Source organism: Bactrocera neohumeralis, chromosome 3 (assembly GCF_024586455.1).
Source record: "Bactrocera neohumeralis isolate Rockhampton chromosome 3, APGP_CSIRO_Bneo_wtdbg2-racon-allhic-juicebox.fasta_v2, whole genome shotgun sequence".
In the NCBI taxonomy this organism is placed as follows: domain Eukaryota; kingdom Metazoa; phylum Arthropoda; class Insecta; order Diptera; family Tephritidae; genus Bactrocera; species Bactrocera neohumeralis.
In genome coordinates, this window is record NC_065920.1 from 39793381 (window position 1) to 39807939 (window position 14559).

Here is a 14559-nt window from a genome sequence, read left to right on the forward strand (position 1 = left end):
CTTATGGACCAAAAACCATATCTCAGGAACTACTTCACCGATTTCAATGAAATTCGGTATATAATATTTTCTTAACACCTTGATGACATGTACAAAATATGGGTGAAATCGGTTCACAATCACGCCTTCTTTCAATATAACGCTATTTTGAATTCTATCTGATGCCCTCTCTGTATAATACGGGTATATACATTAGGAACCAATGATGATAGCGGAATAAAACTTTACACAAATACGGTATTTGAAAAATATATAAATGACGGATAAAGAAATCTCGATTATCACTTTATCATGCGAGAGTATAAAATGTTCGGTGCCACCCGAACTTAGCCCTTCCTTACTTGTTAATCAGTAGTAATTATCAACTAAAACACACGTGGGTGAAATTTGCTAGGCGATTCGAATTATTTCGAAAAAAAATTATAGAAAAAAGATGCTGCTCGAACCATATATTGTTTGAGGCTCTCCAACTTTCTGTAAGGTATTCGACAGATCAAGTTCTCCAACTCTGATCACAAACCGTAGTCCAATGGATAAAAATCTGGACTTAGAGAAGGTCAATCATCTGCAGCTATGAAATCTAGAATATTGCTTTCAACTCACTGCTGGGTGGTTTTTGCTTTGTTTGTTGGAGCGGAATCTCTCTATAAAAGGATGCTCTCTATGTATAAAATGAAGAATTTGTTAATTGCTTCACCACGGTGTCTAAAGCAGCCTGGTGATACACTTTTGCGCCAGTTTTAACCGCTTTTTATAGAAGTTAAGAGGTGCAAAGCATTTATAGGTGACTTACCACCAAACTATTGTATTACAGCATATGTATGGTGACCACATTGTTCTTTTGGAATAACTTATTTTTCGTCTTTGGAAGTTTTTGCGTAGATTTTGTTATTTTGCAAAATAACCCACGATCTCTCATTGGATTGTTCGTGTATGACAACCACGTCCCAACACACATATGTGCATTATCTGTTTACTAAATTGGCGTATAGTTTTTATGGCTGAATTTATTCGAATCACGCGAGGATGACCACACACACTCTCTAAATTTGCTGCTTAGTCTATAATTTTACGCATGTCGAGATTTGCTTACAGAATATATCTTTATAATTGTTTGTTAATACCACATAGTGTCAAAAGTGTCAGCTAGTCAATTTTGCAAATTGCGGTTGATATAAACACACATACATACATACATACATAAGATGATTTATACAGAGTCAAGTGGCTGATGTGCCACCATGTTCTTAAGTCTAAAAGCTAATAACGTCTAACCATTCCCTGATGCTATTATCAACATTAAATTCATTTCTTTACACTTGATTGTCTTGTTTATGTTTGTTATTGCACGCTTGAGTTTCTCTACAAGCACAACAACAAACAAGCACACATCTATAAATAAAGTTATTTTGATTAGGGTATATGATTGTATATACATACACAGACACACATACAGTCAGTCACACGAAGAATCAACAACATCAAAAACAACCGTAGTAGAATCAGCTCAGCTGGTCGGTAGCCCTCAACACCAAAGTCTACAGTACTTTCAGCCCTAGCGCGATATCGCTATTTCCCTGATTAATCGTCCCCGTGTGCTATCGCCTTTCATATCGTCATCCGCTCCGCGCTCTCTGCTCGACAAAGTAATGAAAACTTGTCTGTCTGTATGCACGTTAGGGAGGAGTAGTAAAAGCCTTATCGCAAAACTGTTGAGTCCCTGTTAGGCCTTTAAGTTAGTTGGTTGGGAAATCTCGCTGACATCGGTTGCGCGTCGCACGTTTAGGATCGTCTTCGGAAAACTACACATAGTTAACGGTATTTCGAAAGATAAACTACAATTAAAAACGCAGAAAGGAGGCTGGTTCAACATGGTGGATAAAGCTCTAATGAAGCGTCCAGCCAAGCCGACGCACACTCCACCCAGTTTGGGTGTATATCATTACTACCACTCGGACTTTTACTACTCCATGCCGAATATAAGCAGTAAGTACGCTTTTTTCTGTTTTTTCTTAAGCAGTTCGCAAGTACGCATTTTGTTCTTAAACAACAATAACCAATTTTGCATATTTTCCATGACATGATGTGATAAGTGATTTATAAATTTGTATATGTTTGTATGCTTTAAAAATGCTTTCTTTTAAATCTGCGAGTTAGTAGATAAACAAAGTGTTATTCCAAGTCAAGAACGTCAATCACCTCAGAGTGTTTGATTAAGACTTTTAGGTTTGAAATACAAAAAATCTCTTTACCGATCGCTACTATAATCAGATAAATTGATTAATAATCATAAGCCGATATCATAACGGTGTTGTTCAAAACTACTAAAAGTGCGCGATAACACTCTTAAGAATAATGCTAAGAACATAAAAATTATTAGCAAGATTGGTGTAGTGTACGAGGGTTGTCTTTTATACTTCGTGATTAGAGTATAAAAACAATTATTAATCATCGAATACAGCTTTATTGTTTTAAAAAATATTCTCCACAAAGATATACTGAACGCTATATAGAGCCTCTTAGTTTATTTTTTACATACGGGAATAAAAGGAAGTCATTGGGTACCAAGTAAGGATTAAACGGTAGATGATTCATCAAATCCTTGTTTTCAGTGCTCAAAAATTCGAAATATTAAACGCAACCTATGCAAACCTTTGTACGAATTCTTCTTCTTCTTAATTGGCGTAGACACCGCTTACGCGATTATAGCCGAGTTAACAACAGCGCGCCAGTCGTTTCTTCTTTTCGCTACGTGGCGCCAATTGGATATTCCAAGCGAAGCCAGGTCCTTCTCCACTTGGTCCTCCCAACGGAGTGGAGGTCTTCCTCTTCCTCTGCTTCCCCCGGCGGGTATTGCGTCGAATACTTTCAGAGCTGGAGTGTTTTCGTCCATCCGGACAACATGACCTAGCCAGCGACCCCGCTGTCTTTTAATTCGCTGAACTATGTTAATGTCGTCGTATATCTCGTACAGCTCATCGTTCCATCGAATGCGATATTCGCCGTGGCCAATGCGCAAAAGACCATAAATCTTTCGCAGAATTTTTCTCTCGAAAACTCGTAACGTCGACTCATCGGTTGCTGTCATCGCCCAAGCCTCCGCACCATATAGCAGGACGGGAATTATGAGCGACTTATAGAGTTTAGCTATTGTTCGTCGAGAGAGGACTTTGCTTCTCAATTGCCTACTCAGTCCGAAGTAGCACCTGTTGGCAAGAGTTATCTTGCGTTGGATTTCTAGGCTGACATTGTTGGTGGTGTTTACGCTGGTTCCAAGATAGACGAAATTATCTACAACTTCAAAGTTATGACTGTCAACAGTGACGTGAGTGCCAAGTCGCGAGTGCGACGACTGTTTGTTTGATGACAGGAGATATTTCGTTTTGCCCTCGTTCACTACCAGACCCATTTTCTGTGCTTCCTTGTCCAGCCTGGAGAAAGCAGAACTAACGGCGCGGGTGTTGAGGCCGATGATATCAATATCATCAACATACGCCAGCAGCTGTACACTCTTATAGAAGATGGTACCTTCTCTTCTTAGTTCTGCAGCTCGAACTATTTTCTCCAGAAGCAGGTTGAAGAAGTCGCACGATAGGGAGTCGCCTTGTCTGAAACCTCGTTTGGTATCGAACGGCTCGGAGATGTCCTTCCCGATCCTGACGGAGCTTTTGGTGTTACTCAACGTCAGTTTACACAGCCGTATTAGTTTTGCGGGGATACCAAATTCAGACATCGCGGCATAAAGACAGCTTCTTTTCGTGCTGTCGAAAGCAGCTTTGAAATCGACGAAGAGGTGGAGTGTGTCGATTCTTCTTTTCACGAGTCTTTTCCAAGACTTGGCGCACGGTGAATATCTGTTCGGTTGTTGATTTTCCAGGTCTGAAGCCACACTGATAAGGTCCAATCAGTTTGTTGACGGTGGCCTTTAATCTTTCATACAATACGCTCGATAGAACCTTATATGCGATGTTGAGGAGGCTAATCCAACGGTAGTTGGCGCAGATTGTGGGGTCTCCTTTTTTATGGATTGGGCATAGCACACTTAAATTCCAATCGTTGGGCATGCTTTCGTCCGACCATATTTTACAAAGAAGGTGATGCATGCTCCTTATAAGTTCTTCGCCGCCGTGTTTGAATAGCTCGGCCGGCAATCCATGGGCCCCCGCCGTTTTGTTGTTTTTCAGGCGGGTAATTGCTATTCGAACTTCTTCATGGTCGGGCAATGGAACGTCTACTCCATCGTCATCGATTGGGGAATCGGGTTCGTCTCTCCTGGCATTGTGCATTCACTGTCATTCAGCAGGCTGGAGAAGTAAGTGTTCCCTTCTTAATTTAAGTATGCTCTGGGCATCAGTGACTAGATCACCTTTGAGGGTTCTACAAGAGTATGCTCCGGTCTTGAAACCTTCTGTAAGCCGCCGCATTTTTTCGTAGAATTTTCGAGCATTACCCCTGTCGGCCAGCTTATCCAGCTCTTCGTACTCACGCATTTCGGCCTCTTTCTTCTTCTGTTTACAAATGCGTCTCGCTTCCCTCTTCAACTCTCGGTATCTATCCCATCCCGCACGTGTAGTGGTCGATCGTAACGTTGCGAGGTAGGCAGCCTGTTTTCTCTCCGCTGCGACACGGCACTCCTCGTCGTACCAGCTGTTCTTTTGCACTTTCCGAAAACCAATGGTTTCGGTTGCAGCTGTACGTAAGGAGTTTGAAATTCCGTCCTCAGAGAGCAGGAGTACAAGAGAGCAGGAGTACAAGCCGAGTAGAGAATCGTTCGGTTGTCTGTTGTTATTGCAGCTTCTTGACGTCGAACCTTCCTTGTGTTTGTTGGCGTGCGTTTTTTGCTGCACAGAGGCGGGTGCGAATCTTAGCTGCAACAAGATAGTGGTCCGAGTCGATGTTAGGACCTCGGAGCGCACGCACAACTAAAACACTGGAGACGTGTCTTCCGTCTATCACAACATGATAGATCTGGTTGGTAGTTTTTCGATCCGGAGACAGCCAGGTAGCTTGATGAATTTTTTTATGCTGGAATCTAGTACTACAGATAACCATATTTCGGGCCCCGGCGAAGTCGATCAGCCTCAACCCATTAGGGGATGTTTCGTCGTGGAGGCTGAATTTACCGACCGTAGTGCCAAAGATACCTTCTTTACCCACCCTGGCGTTAAAGTCGCCAAGCACGATTTTGACATCGTGGCGGGGGCATCTCTCATAAGTGCGCTCCAAGCACTCATAAAAGACATCTTTGGTCACATCGTCCTTCTCTTCCGTCGGGGCGTGGGCGCAAATCAGCGATATGTTGAAGAACCTCGCTTTGATGCGGATTGTGGCTAGACGTTCATTCACCGGAGTGAATGATAGTACTCGGCGACGGAGTCTCTCTCCCACCACGAATCCAACACCAAACTTGCGCTCCTTTATATGGCCACTGTAGTAAATGTCACAAGGACCTACTCGTCTCTGTCCTTGGCCCGTCCATCGCATTTCTTGGACGGCGGTGATGTCAGCCTTTATTTTCGCGAGGACATCAACCAGCTGGGCAGCGGCACCTTCCCAATTAAGGGTCCGGACATTCCAGGTGCATGCCCTCAAATCGTAGTCCTTATTTCGTTTGCCTTGGTCGTCATCAAAAGGGGGGTCTCTCGATCCGAGGCTGTCGTTTAGATTTCATTGGTATTGTTTTTTACGCGGAGGGTCCCAAACCCAGCGCACAACCCTATATAGGGGATGTTTCGCCTTCGAACGGATGTTCTTAGGCTACCCAGAGGTTACTTGGTCAAAGACCGGAAGTAGTGAGCTCACCATGTGTAAAAGAATCGTTTCTAGCCACTCCCAAGTGAATGGCGATCAGAGAACTTTCCTCACTTGCGTGAACTTCTACACATGACTCCATCCTCCGATTTACTCAATTTACTATCAATTTCCTCAAAAACCGTATTGTGAGAATTGTGGAACTTCAGAATTAGCGTGGCTTCTAGTTCCTAAGTTTTATATACTTAATATCGAAGATATTTTGTAAAAATTCACTTTTGTTCGAACCACCTCTTGAGACTTGTAGGTAGGTCGATAAAGGGGGGCGGCAGAACATCCTTGGCCCCGGGCGCCCGAAGTTGTAGCTACGCCACTGCCAGTATGTACATATAGTTGACTTTGTACCTCAAAATCAGTCAATGTTCGAGATATAGTGTACATATGTATATGAAATTCAGGGATAATTTTTCCTGCCAATGGTACTCGTATGTCTGTGTATCGGCCAACATGTGAGTTATGTGAATGAAATTGTGAGTTCATGGTTTACTGATAACAGTGAATCCTTTCTGGATAAAATTGGTCGAAAACTTCACCTAGCCCTCGTATAACAAACATATAACATCCGGGTGACTTTACTCCATATGAGTGGTAATGGTACCTTAATGAACCCCAGGAAATATTTTATTAGTGTGTGACATATTAATAGAAGGTAGTATTGGCAAAAATAGATTACATCGTGTCGATATTACGACAGCTCTCATATACTACATACATACATACATATTTATGTACTATATAATGATTTTTGTTTTTCTAACAAACCTTTTGCCGAATATGTCGGTCAGAGTATTTTTTATGTAACTACATATGTATGTATGTATACTTCCAGTCGAACTTCTATAACTCGAACTCTTGAATTGGCAATAGAAGTCAAATTTCATACAAATTTCCTTCCGTAACTCGAAGTTTCTCTAACTCAATGTTTTTTTTGGATTATGGTGATTTGAGTTACGGAAGTTCAACTGTATATGGATTCCGTTCCTCTGGTTGACGGTTTGCATCTTAAGGCATTTCCCTGGCTTTGATTCTTGCAGGTTGCAAGAGTATAAAATGTTCGGTTGCACCCGAGCATAGCTCTTCCTTACTTGTTATACCCTGAACAGGGTATATTAAGTTTGTCACGAAGTTTGTAACACACAGAAGGAATCGTCGGAGACCCTATAAAGTATATATATTCACGAAATTTGGTATATGTTATTTTCTAAGACAACAATGTAATCTCCGAAGAAATTGTTCAGATCGGTTAACTATAGCATATAGCTGCCATACAAACTGAACGATCGGAATCGAGTTCTTGTATGTACAACTTTCACATTTGACAAGATATATTCACGAATATTCACGAAATTTGCATATAGCTTCCAAACAAACCGAACACATAGTTACTAACAGAAATGCACCTGTGAAGGGTATTTAGCTTCGGTGCAACCGAAGTTAATGTTTTTTCTTATTTTTAATTATATTTATTATTTTTATTTTTTGATTTTCGACAACGAATTTCTTGTAAACGATTATCTTAATAGAAAAATTATAAAAAATCATTTTGTAGAGCTGTGAAATACCTAGAGCTTATTCTTGAAAGAAATCTTTGGAGGCCAAACATTGAGGAGAGAGTAAGGAAGGCTCTACGAAACAGTAATCAAGCCAGTAATGTTCTTGGGTTCAGCAGACTACACCAACAACATTTTTAAACTAAGCACCCGTTTACTGTGCCGCCACGGGCGTCGCAGAAGCCACTCGTGGCGATTTTTTCTCGGCCCACATATTACGCATTCGAGGGATTTGTGGATGGAGAAAAGTCGCGGGTGAAGAGGCGGAGTGAGCTTTTTCATGGATGTGTCGAAGCTAGGAGGGAAGACTGGAGGGGGAGTTTTTTGTAAGGAGCTCTCCGTTAATCTTAGGTCTAATCTACTGGACCAATGTAGTATTTTCAGGAAGAAGTGGCAGCAATTAAAGTGGCGGTAGACGTTCTTCTACGAAGGGGTGCCTATTTCAGGGAGATGAGTGCGCTTAAAGGTAGTTAAGTCTGTTCTAGAAATAGGATCAAGCTAATTCATCTTGAGACTCGTCTGGGTGACTGGTCACAGCGGAATCTCCGGAAATTGCAAAGCCGAGAAGCTAGCTCGAAGGACCACCCTTGTTTCGCTCACATTTGTATGTGAGTGGGATCTCCATTGACATCTTGAGTTCTAGCACTGGGCATTGCACTTCGCGACACGCTGATATGCAAGATCCTTTTGTCCTAGAGTGGAATACAGGAGATCTTCTAAATTACTTTACCGTAGCATAGTTCACTTTGTCTTACTGCATATCTTCCATGCAGCAAGATTAAAAATCTTGACGGATGTAAGTTATCAAAGTTGTATTGAGGATGGTCTGGTGGAAACATCCAGACACTTTCTCCTCCATTGCCCAGCATTTTCAAGATGAAACATCAGCCGTAGCTGACATTGGCTGAATCCCAACTCGGGATTATTACAGAGTGAATACTTTCAATGTTATTCTTGACTTTTTAAGTGACTTAAAAGAAAGTTGTTTGGTATACGAGGTAATAGACGTATCTACAATTTGGTTCTAGAGTCCCCATTAGACGGGCATGTCATCAACAAATTGACACCTTTACATCTTCCTTTGTCAGTATTTCATCACAATTACGGAAAATCGACTAAATAGTCCAACTGATTTATGTGCAGAGCAGGAAATTCTGATGCATTAGAGTGTAAGGACATAATCAGTCAATTCGCTGCAGCATAATCAGACTGCAAACCATTTTAATCCGACACTGCTCAGGACATCTCTATTCGGGTAGAAAATGGTAGAGTCTGAGCAGCATATTAAAGATCTTTGAAATCTTGCTGATTACGTTTTCAGGTAACGATTTAAGGACTAGCGCATTAATTAACTCTGTCATGGCGTGGTCATTTATTGTTTGCCAACGCTTGGATCTCCTCCTAAACCATCTATTTCGGCAATCGGTAGCTCTATTTGAGGAGCAACGTACAAAAATTTGCTTAATTTTGCGCTGCTGAATCACTAAACTTGTTAGGAGTAAATTTATTGTGGAAGTGTGCGGCAAACTCATAGGCTTTCTTTTCATTGGTTTAGCACCAGAGGCCTCTGCGGTTCATAATTAATGGATATCTGAATTTCGGATATTTGCATAGTCGGGTTTCAAAGATTCTCCGCATGGTTTTAGGAATTTGTTGCGCACATTCAAGAGAACCTCCGTCAGTTTCTTTCTGGATCAGCGCAGTAGATCTTTGTCGTCAGAATTCCATCTTTTCCTGATAACACTACTTTCGTCAGCCACAATTTTTCTTCCGACTGATTTTATACCGCATATATCGATCATTATTTAAGATATCTTAAATAAAGTATGCGTAGAAAATCGGGTCAATACTTCCCCTAGCTAAGTTATTTTGTTTGATGACAACAGCTGATCTTATTGAATATTTTCGCAGCCAACTTCACACTTAACCGTTTTACCGTTACATATATGTGATTGGCTGATATAATAAGGCTTGTTTGTACAAAATTTTCTTAAGTTATAGTAGAAATAGTTTTTGTTTGGTGCCTAATTGAAGATGGAAGATCGAAAACGGCATTTTGACATATTTTACAGCTTTACTATCTAAAAGGCAATAAATGCAGTTCAAGCAATCCGAATGTTTTGAAGTGTATGAAAGGATGTGTTAACCGAACGCCAAAGCAAAAATTGGTTTAAAAAATTTGGTTCTTGGAAGACCTTTCGAAGCCGATGTGGATAAAACAAAGTTGCTGGTTGATGCAAATCGTCTAATAACAACTCGACAGATTGCTGAAAGATTAAACTTGTCTAACGCGACCGTTCACAAGCACATGAAGCACAAAAGTCAAAGTAGGGATCCATTCGTGTTGCGCGTTTTTAGTGGTGACGAAAAGTGGGTTACGTACAAGAAAATAAAGCGCAAGAGATGGTGAACCAGCTCAAAGCACTTCGAAGGCCGTTGGTAACCAAACAAAGGTTCTGTCAAAAGCTTTTGTACTACTACGACCACCAAGTCTGGATAATGGACTTGGCACCTTCGAACCATTACTTGTTCCAGTCTACCCAGAATTTTTTGGATGGTACCTAAAAATCTGGACAACTTGGACCAGTTTTTTGCCTGCAATGATAAAAAATTGTATGAACGTGGAATCAATCTTTTGCAAGAAGACAGCAAAAACTTATTGGTCGAAATGAATAATATATACATAATATCAATAAAACTGCCGTTAAATTGAACTAAAAAATCGAAATTACTTAGTGAACGACCCAATACATTCCCAAATGTAGACCAACCATTTCTATTAGTGCCATACCGTTTTCACGAAATCGAAACCCAAGTACAATGAATTTTTTAATTTAATGATTTCTTTGGACTCATTTATACAGCATTTTTCCATTTATATACCCTTGACAGGGTATATTAAGTTCGCAATGATGGTTGTAAGAGCCAGAAGGAAACGTCAGATACCCTATAAAATATGGCACATATCTAAATGATTATCGTGACAAGCTGAGTCGATTAAGCCGTCTCCAACCGTCTATATATACGGAACTATTTCTTCAGTTTCTAAGATATCGATCAGAAGTTTTGCACACGTTCCTTTCTCCTCATGAAGTTGCGCATTTGTGGGAGCCATCAATATCGGACCATTATAGCAATAGCTACCCCTAACACAGAACGATTGGAATCAAGTCCTTGTATAGTAAACTTTTTCACCCCAGTATTTATTGTTGTCTTTTGATCTAACATATCAGTCAATTTTTTGGATATTCAATTGAAATTCAGAAAGAATCTTTTCCTGACAATAGTTATTCTGTGTAACAAAAATGAGTTGAATCGGGTCAACACCTCCCTGAGCCCCCATATACCTAATATGAAGATTTTCGAACATCCTGGTGACTTTATACTGCATATATCGGCCAATATTTAAGATACCTCAAAGAAAATTACTTAACGTATTTTGCTCATAACATGTATATTTGTGCCTAAAATAGATAAATTTGGACGGAAGCTTGACCTAGCACCCATATAACTAATATCAGGATTTTCAAACATCGGGCTGACTTTATAGGTAGGTAGGTAGGAGTGCAGCCCTATCGGGCTCAATTAACACTTGATGTGCCATTTTGATGCACTGTTCGTAGAACCTCCTGTATCTGCTATTACGTTTCACCTTCTCTTTCAAACCATTTTGAAGTTTCGATGAAATTACTTATGTCCGATATGCTTTTAGTGGAAATCCATTCAAGGTTTGGTGCTAGATGGATTCCAAGTGTTTTGTGTCGGATCTGTGCTAGAGCTGGGCATTCGCAGAGAAAGTGGAAGATTGTTTCCTTGTTCCCTGCTACTCCGCAGCCACGGCAGATGTCGTTGTAGGGCATACCCATTTTGGATGCGTGTTCCCCAAATGGCCAGTGCCCTGTTGTGGTAGCTGTTACTCTGTAAATACTTTTTCTTGACCTATTTAGTAAGTCGTTGGTTCTTTTCCTGTCATATGTTGGCCATAATTGTTTAGTTATGACGCATTTTGTGATGTTTTTCCAATTGTTATTTACAATTTGTTGAAATTGTCTATTGATCTCTCCTGTGATTGATCCTAGCGGACTTGGTATTATCTCCGCCTCGGATTCGTGGAGGAAAATCTTCCTGTGGCCGGGAACCCAGATTAAGTTTAGTTGGAGCTTGTCTTTTATTGAGCTTAGTGCTCTCTTGCAGTTGTGTACTGTGCTGGAGTTTGTCATGGGTGAAGACAAGGCCAGGAGCGCCGCCTGGCTATCCGTAAATATAGTTGCTTTAATTATATTCCCGTGGTTTTTAATAGAGCTTCGCAGGCTTTTTCTATGCCTAGTACTACTGCTTGGAAGATGCTAGCCGAGTTTGGTAGACGTATAGAGAGAGATATGCCAAGATCAGCGGAGAATACATCCGTGCCTACTCCGCAGTCCATTTTGGACCCGTCGGTATAGACTGAGATGGTATCCTCCTCTTCTATTGAGCCCCTTCTCCATTCTCGTCTAGATGGTATCCCTACCTGGAAGTGTCTATTGAAGTCGAGCTTTGGGAGAATGCAGTCTGATTTATTAATGGTGAGCTTGTTTAGGATTACACTATGTCCATAGTTCTGCTGGTTCCAACCTCCCAATTCTTTTATTCTTGTCGCCGCAATAGCTGCTGTTTTTTGAATAAAAATGTCCATTGGTAGTTGATGCAGGATCACGTTGAGCGCATCAGTCGGACATGACCTGATTGCCCCAGTAACACCCGCACATGCTGCTCTTTGTATACCATTTAATTTTTTGATGTTGTATTGTTTGTTTACCGCTGGCCACCATACCAGAGCTCCATATGTAAGTATAGGTCTTATGACCGCCGTATACATCCACATGACTATACTTGGTTTGAGGCCCCAATTCTTGTTGACGATTCTCTTACAAGTATAGTAAGCCATGTATGCTTTGTTTATTCTTTTTTCTATATTTATTTTACAGGACAATTTGGTGTCAATCTCCACCCCCAAGTATTTAGCTGTGGGGGATAAAGTGAGTGTTGTACCGTTTAGTACCGGAAGTTGAAACTGAGGTATTTTGGTTCTGCTTGTGAATAGCATCTGTTCTGTTTTGATCGGGTTAACTCCTAGTCCATTATTTTTAGCCCATAGGTTTAACCTTCGAAGTGCTCTTTCCATAATCTCGCTGGCTGTTGAAGGAAACATGCCTGACACCAACAACACTATATCGTCTGCATACGTCACTTTAGTTGGAGGAGTATTTCGTTCAGCGCTACAACCCATAGGAGCGGAGAGAGGACCCCTCCTTGAGGCGTCCCTCTACTCACATAGCTTGTTTGTGTTGCAGCGCCGTTTGAAGCTATAATCTTCCTATTCTCAAGCATCGATAGTATCCATCTGCACACAGTGTCATCTATGCCACCATGTGCCAGAGAGTTAATTATCGCATTTACTTCTATGTTATTGAAGGAGCCCTCTATGTCTAGAAAATCAGCCATGGTGTATTGTTTGTGGTGTAGTGATTTTTCAATTACACTTATCACCTCGTGAAGGGCAGTTTCGGTTGATCGGCCCTTTATGTACGCATGTTGGGACTTCGATAACTTCTCCGCCATTATTGTTCTTACGTGTAGATCTATTAGTCTTTCCAGTACCTTCAGCATAAAGGAGGTGAGACTTATAGGTCTAAAGTCCTTGGCATTTTCGTGTGTTCTTCTGCCAGGTTTTGGAAGGAACACAACTTTACTTCTTTTCCAACTTCTTGGGATGTAGGATAATAGAATGCTAACTTTGTATTTATTTTCAAGTCTTTGAACCATTGGTTCTACCAGTTTTTGCAACATTATGGGCATAATCCCGTCAGGACCTGCCGCTTTAAATGGTGCAAAACTATTTATGGCATACTTGATTTTGCTTTTGTCTATTATTTGGCTTTGATAATCAGCTGCGTTCAACGGTGGTTCTGATTGAACCCTCGTTGAAGGTGTTTGCTGACTCCCGGGGAAGTGTGTTGTAATTAGTACCTCCAGAGACTCTTTTGCCGAGGAGGTCCAATCACTTCCCTCCGTCCTAATGTAGGCAGTGTTAATATGATCTTTGGATAGCATTTTGCTCAGCCTAGCGGTTTCTCTGCAACTTTCTATCGATGTGCAGAAAGATCGCCAAGAGTCGTTTTTTGCTTTCCTGACTGCTTTTTTGTATCTTTTCATAATATCTTTATATGGCTGCCATATTTTGGTTCTAAAACTCTCATTGAAAGCTCTCCTTAGTTGTGTTCTCAAATTCTTGAGTTCACTGTTCCACCAAGGGGGAGACTTTCTCTTTTTCAAAACTGTTAGCGGAGTAGATTTATTGAAAGTTGTGGTTAAGATTTTTTCCAACTTCTCTACTTCTGAATCTAGTTCTTGAGGATTTCTGATACTCTTATTGCCTCCCTTTTCGAGGCATTTTGTTGCTATTCTGGTATATTTTTCCCATGCTGTTCTTCTAGGGTTCCGGTATGTGAGAGGAGCACTGTACTTCCCGCGGATGCTGAAGAGTATCCAGGAGTGATCCGACATGGAAGGCTCATCTGATACCCTCCAGTTATCCACAACGAGACTGTCTGTGTCTGTTGATAGCGTGAGGACAAGCACTTCCTCCCACCCGGGAAACCTATCAGAGATTGGTAAAATAAAAGTTGGCTTATCGCCCTTGTTGCATATACTTAGATTACTATTTAGAATATACTGCAAGAGTGACTCACCTCTGGTGTTTATGCTGGAGCTACCCCATACGGTGTGCCTTGCGTTTGCATCACACCCTATTAGGACATCTTCTTTCCTGTTCTCCTCTACTAGTCTGGTGAGCGGGGTCGGTGGTATGTCTTCGTCATGGGCCAAGTAGGCCGAGACTAAGAAGAAGGGCTTTTCCTTCTGTTCCACCTTTACCACTATGATATCTGCTGTGCTGTAATTAGGACAAAGAAATGCATTTATACTTTTATTGATAAGAATGCATGCCCTAGGTTTATCTTTGTTCCGTGTGTAAAACAGGTTATAGTTGCTGCTGTTTAGCCCTTTAATGGTGTCTTCTTTGACCCAGGGCTCCTGTATTAGGCTGATGTCGATGCTCCCCTTGTTCATAAGGGTTATCAGATTCGCTGTAGCACTCTTCGAGTGCTGCAGGTTTATCTGTACGCATCTAAGGTTGTTATTGGGCATCTCGGGTTTC

The 14559-nt window shown here is 41.1% G+C and overlaps 1 protein-coding gene across 1 annotated transcript in view; it reads left to right on the forward strand.

Annotated features, from left to right (window-relative positions):
• Positions 1–1728: 1728 nt before the first annotated feature.
• Positions 1729–14559, forward strand: part of LOC126752588 (uncharacterized) — a 36658-nt gene continuing 23827 nt past the window's right edge. Inside the window, exon 1 of the mRNA XM_050463509.1 lies at positions 1729–1986. Within this exon, the coding sequence (XP_050319466.1) occupies positions 1872–1986 (115 nt within the window). The 5' untranslated portion in view covers positions 1729–1871. The remainder of the gene's footprint in view (positions 1987–14559) is intronic.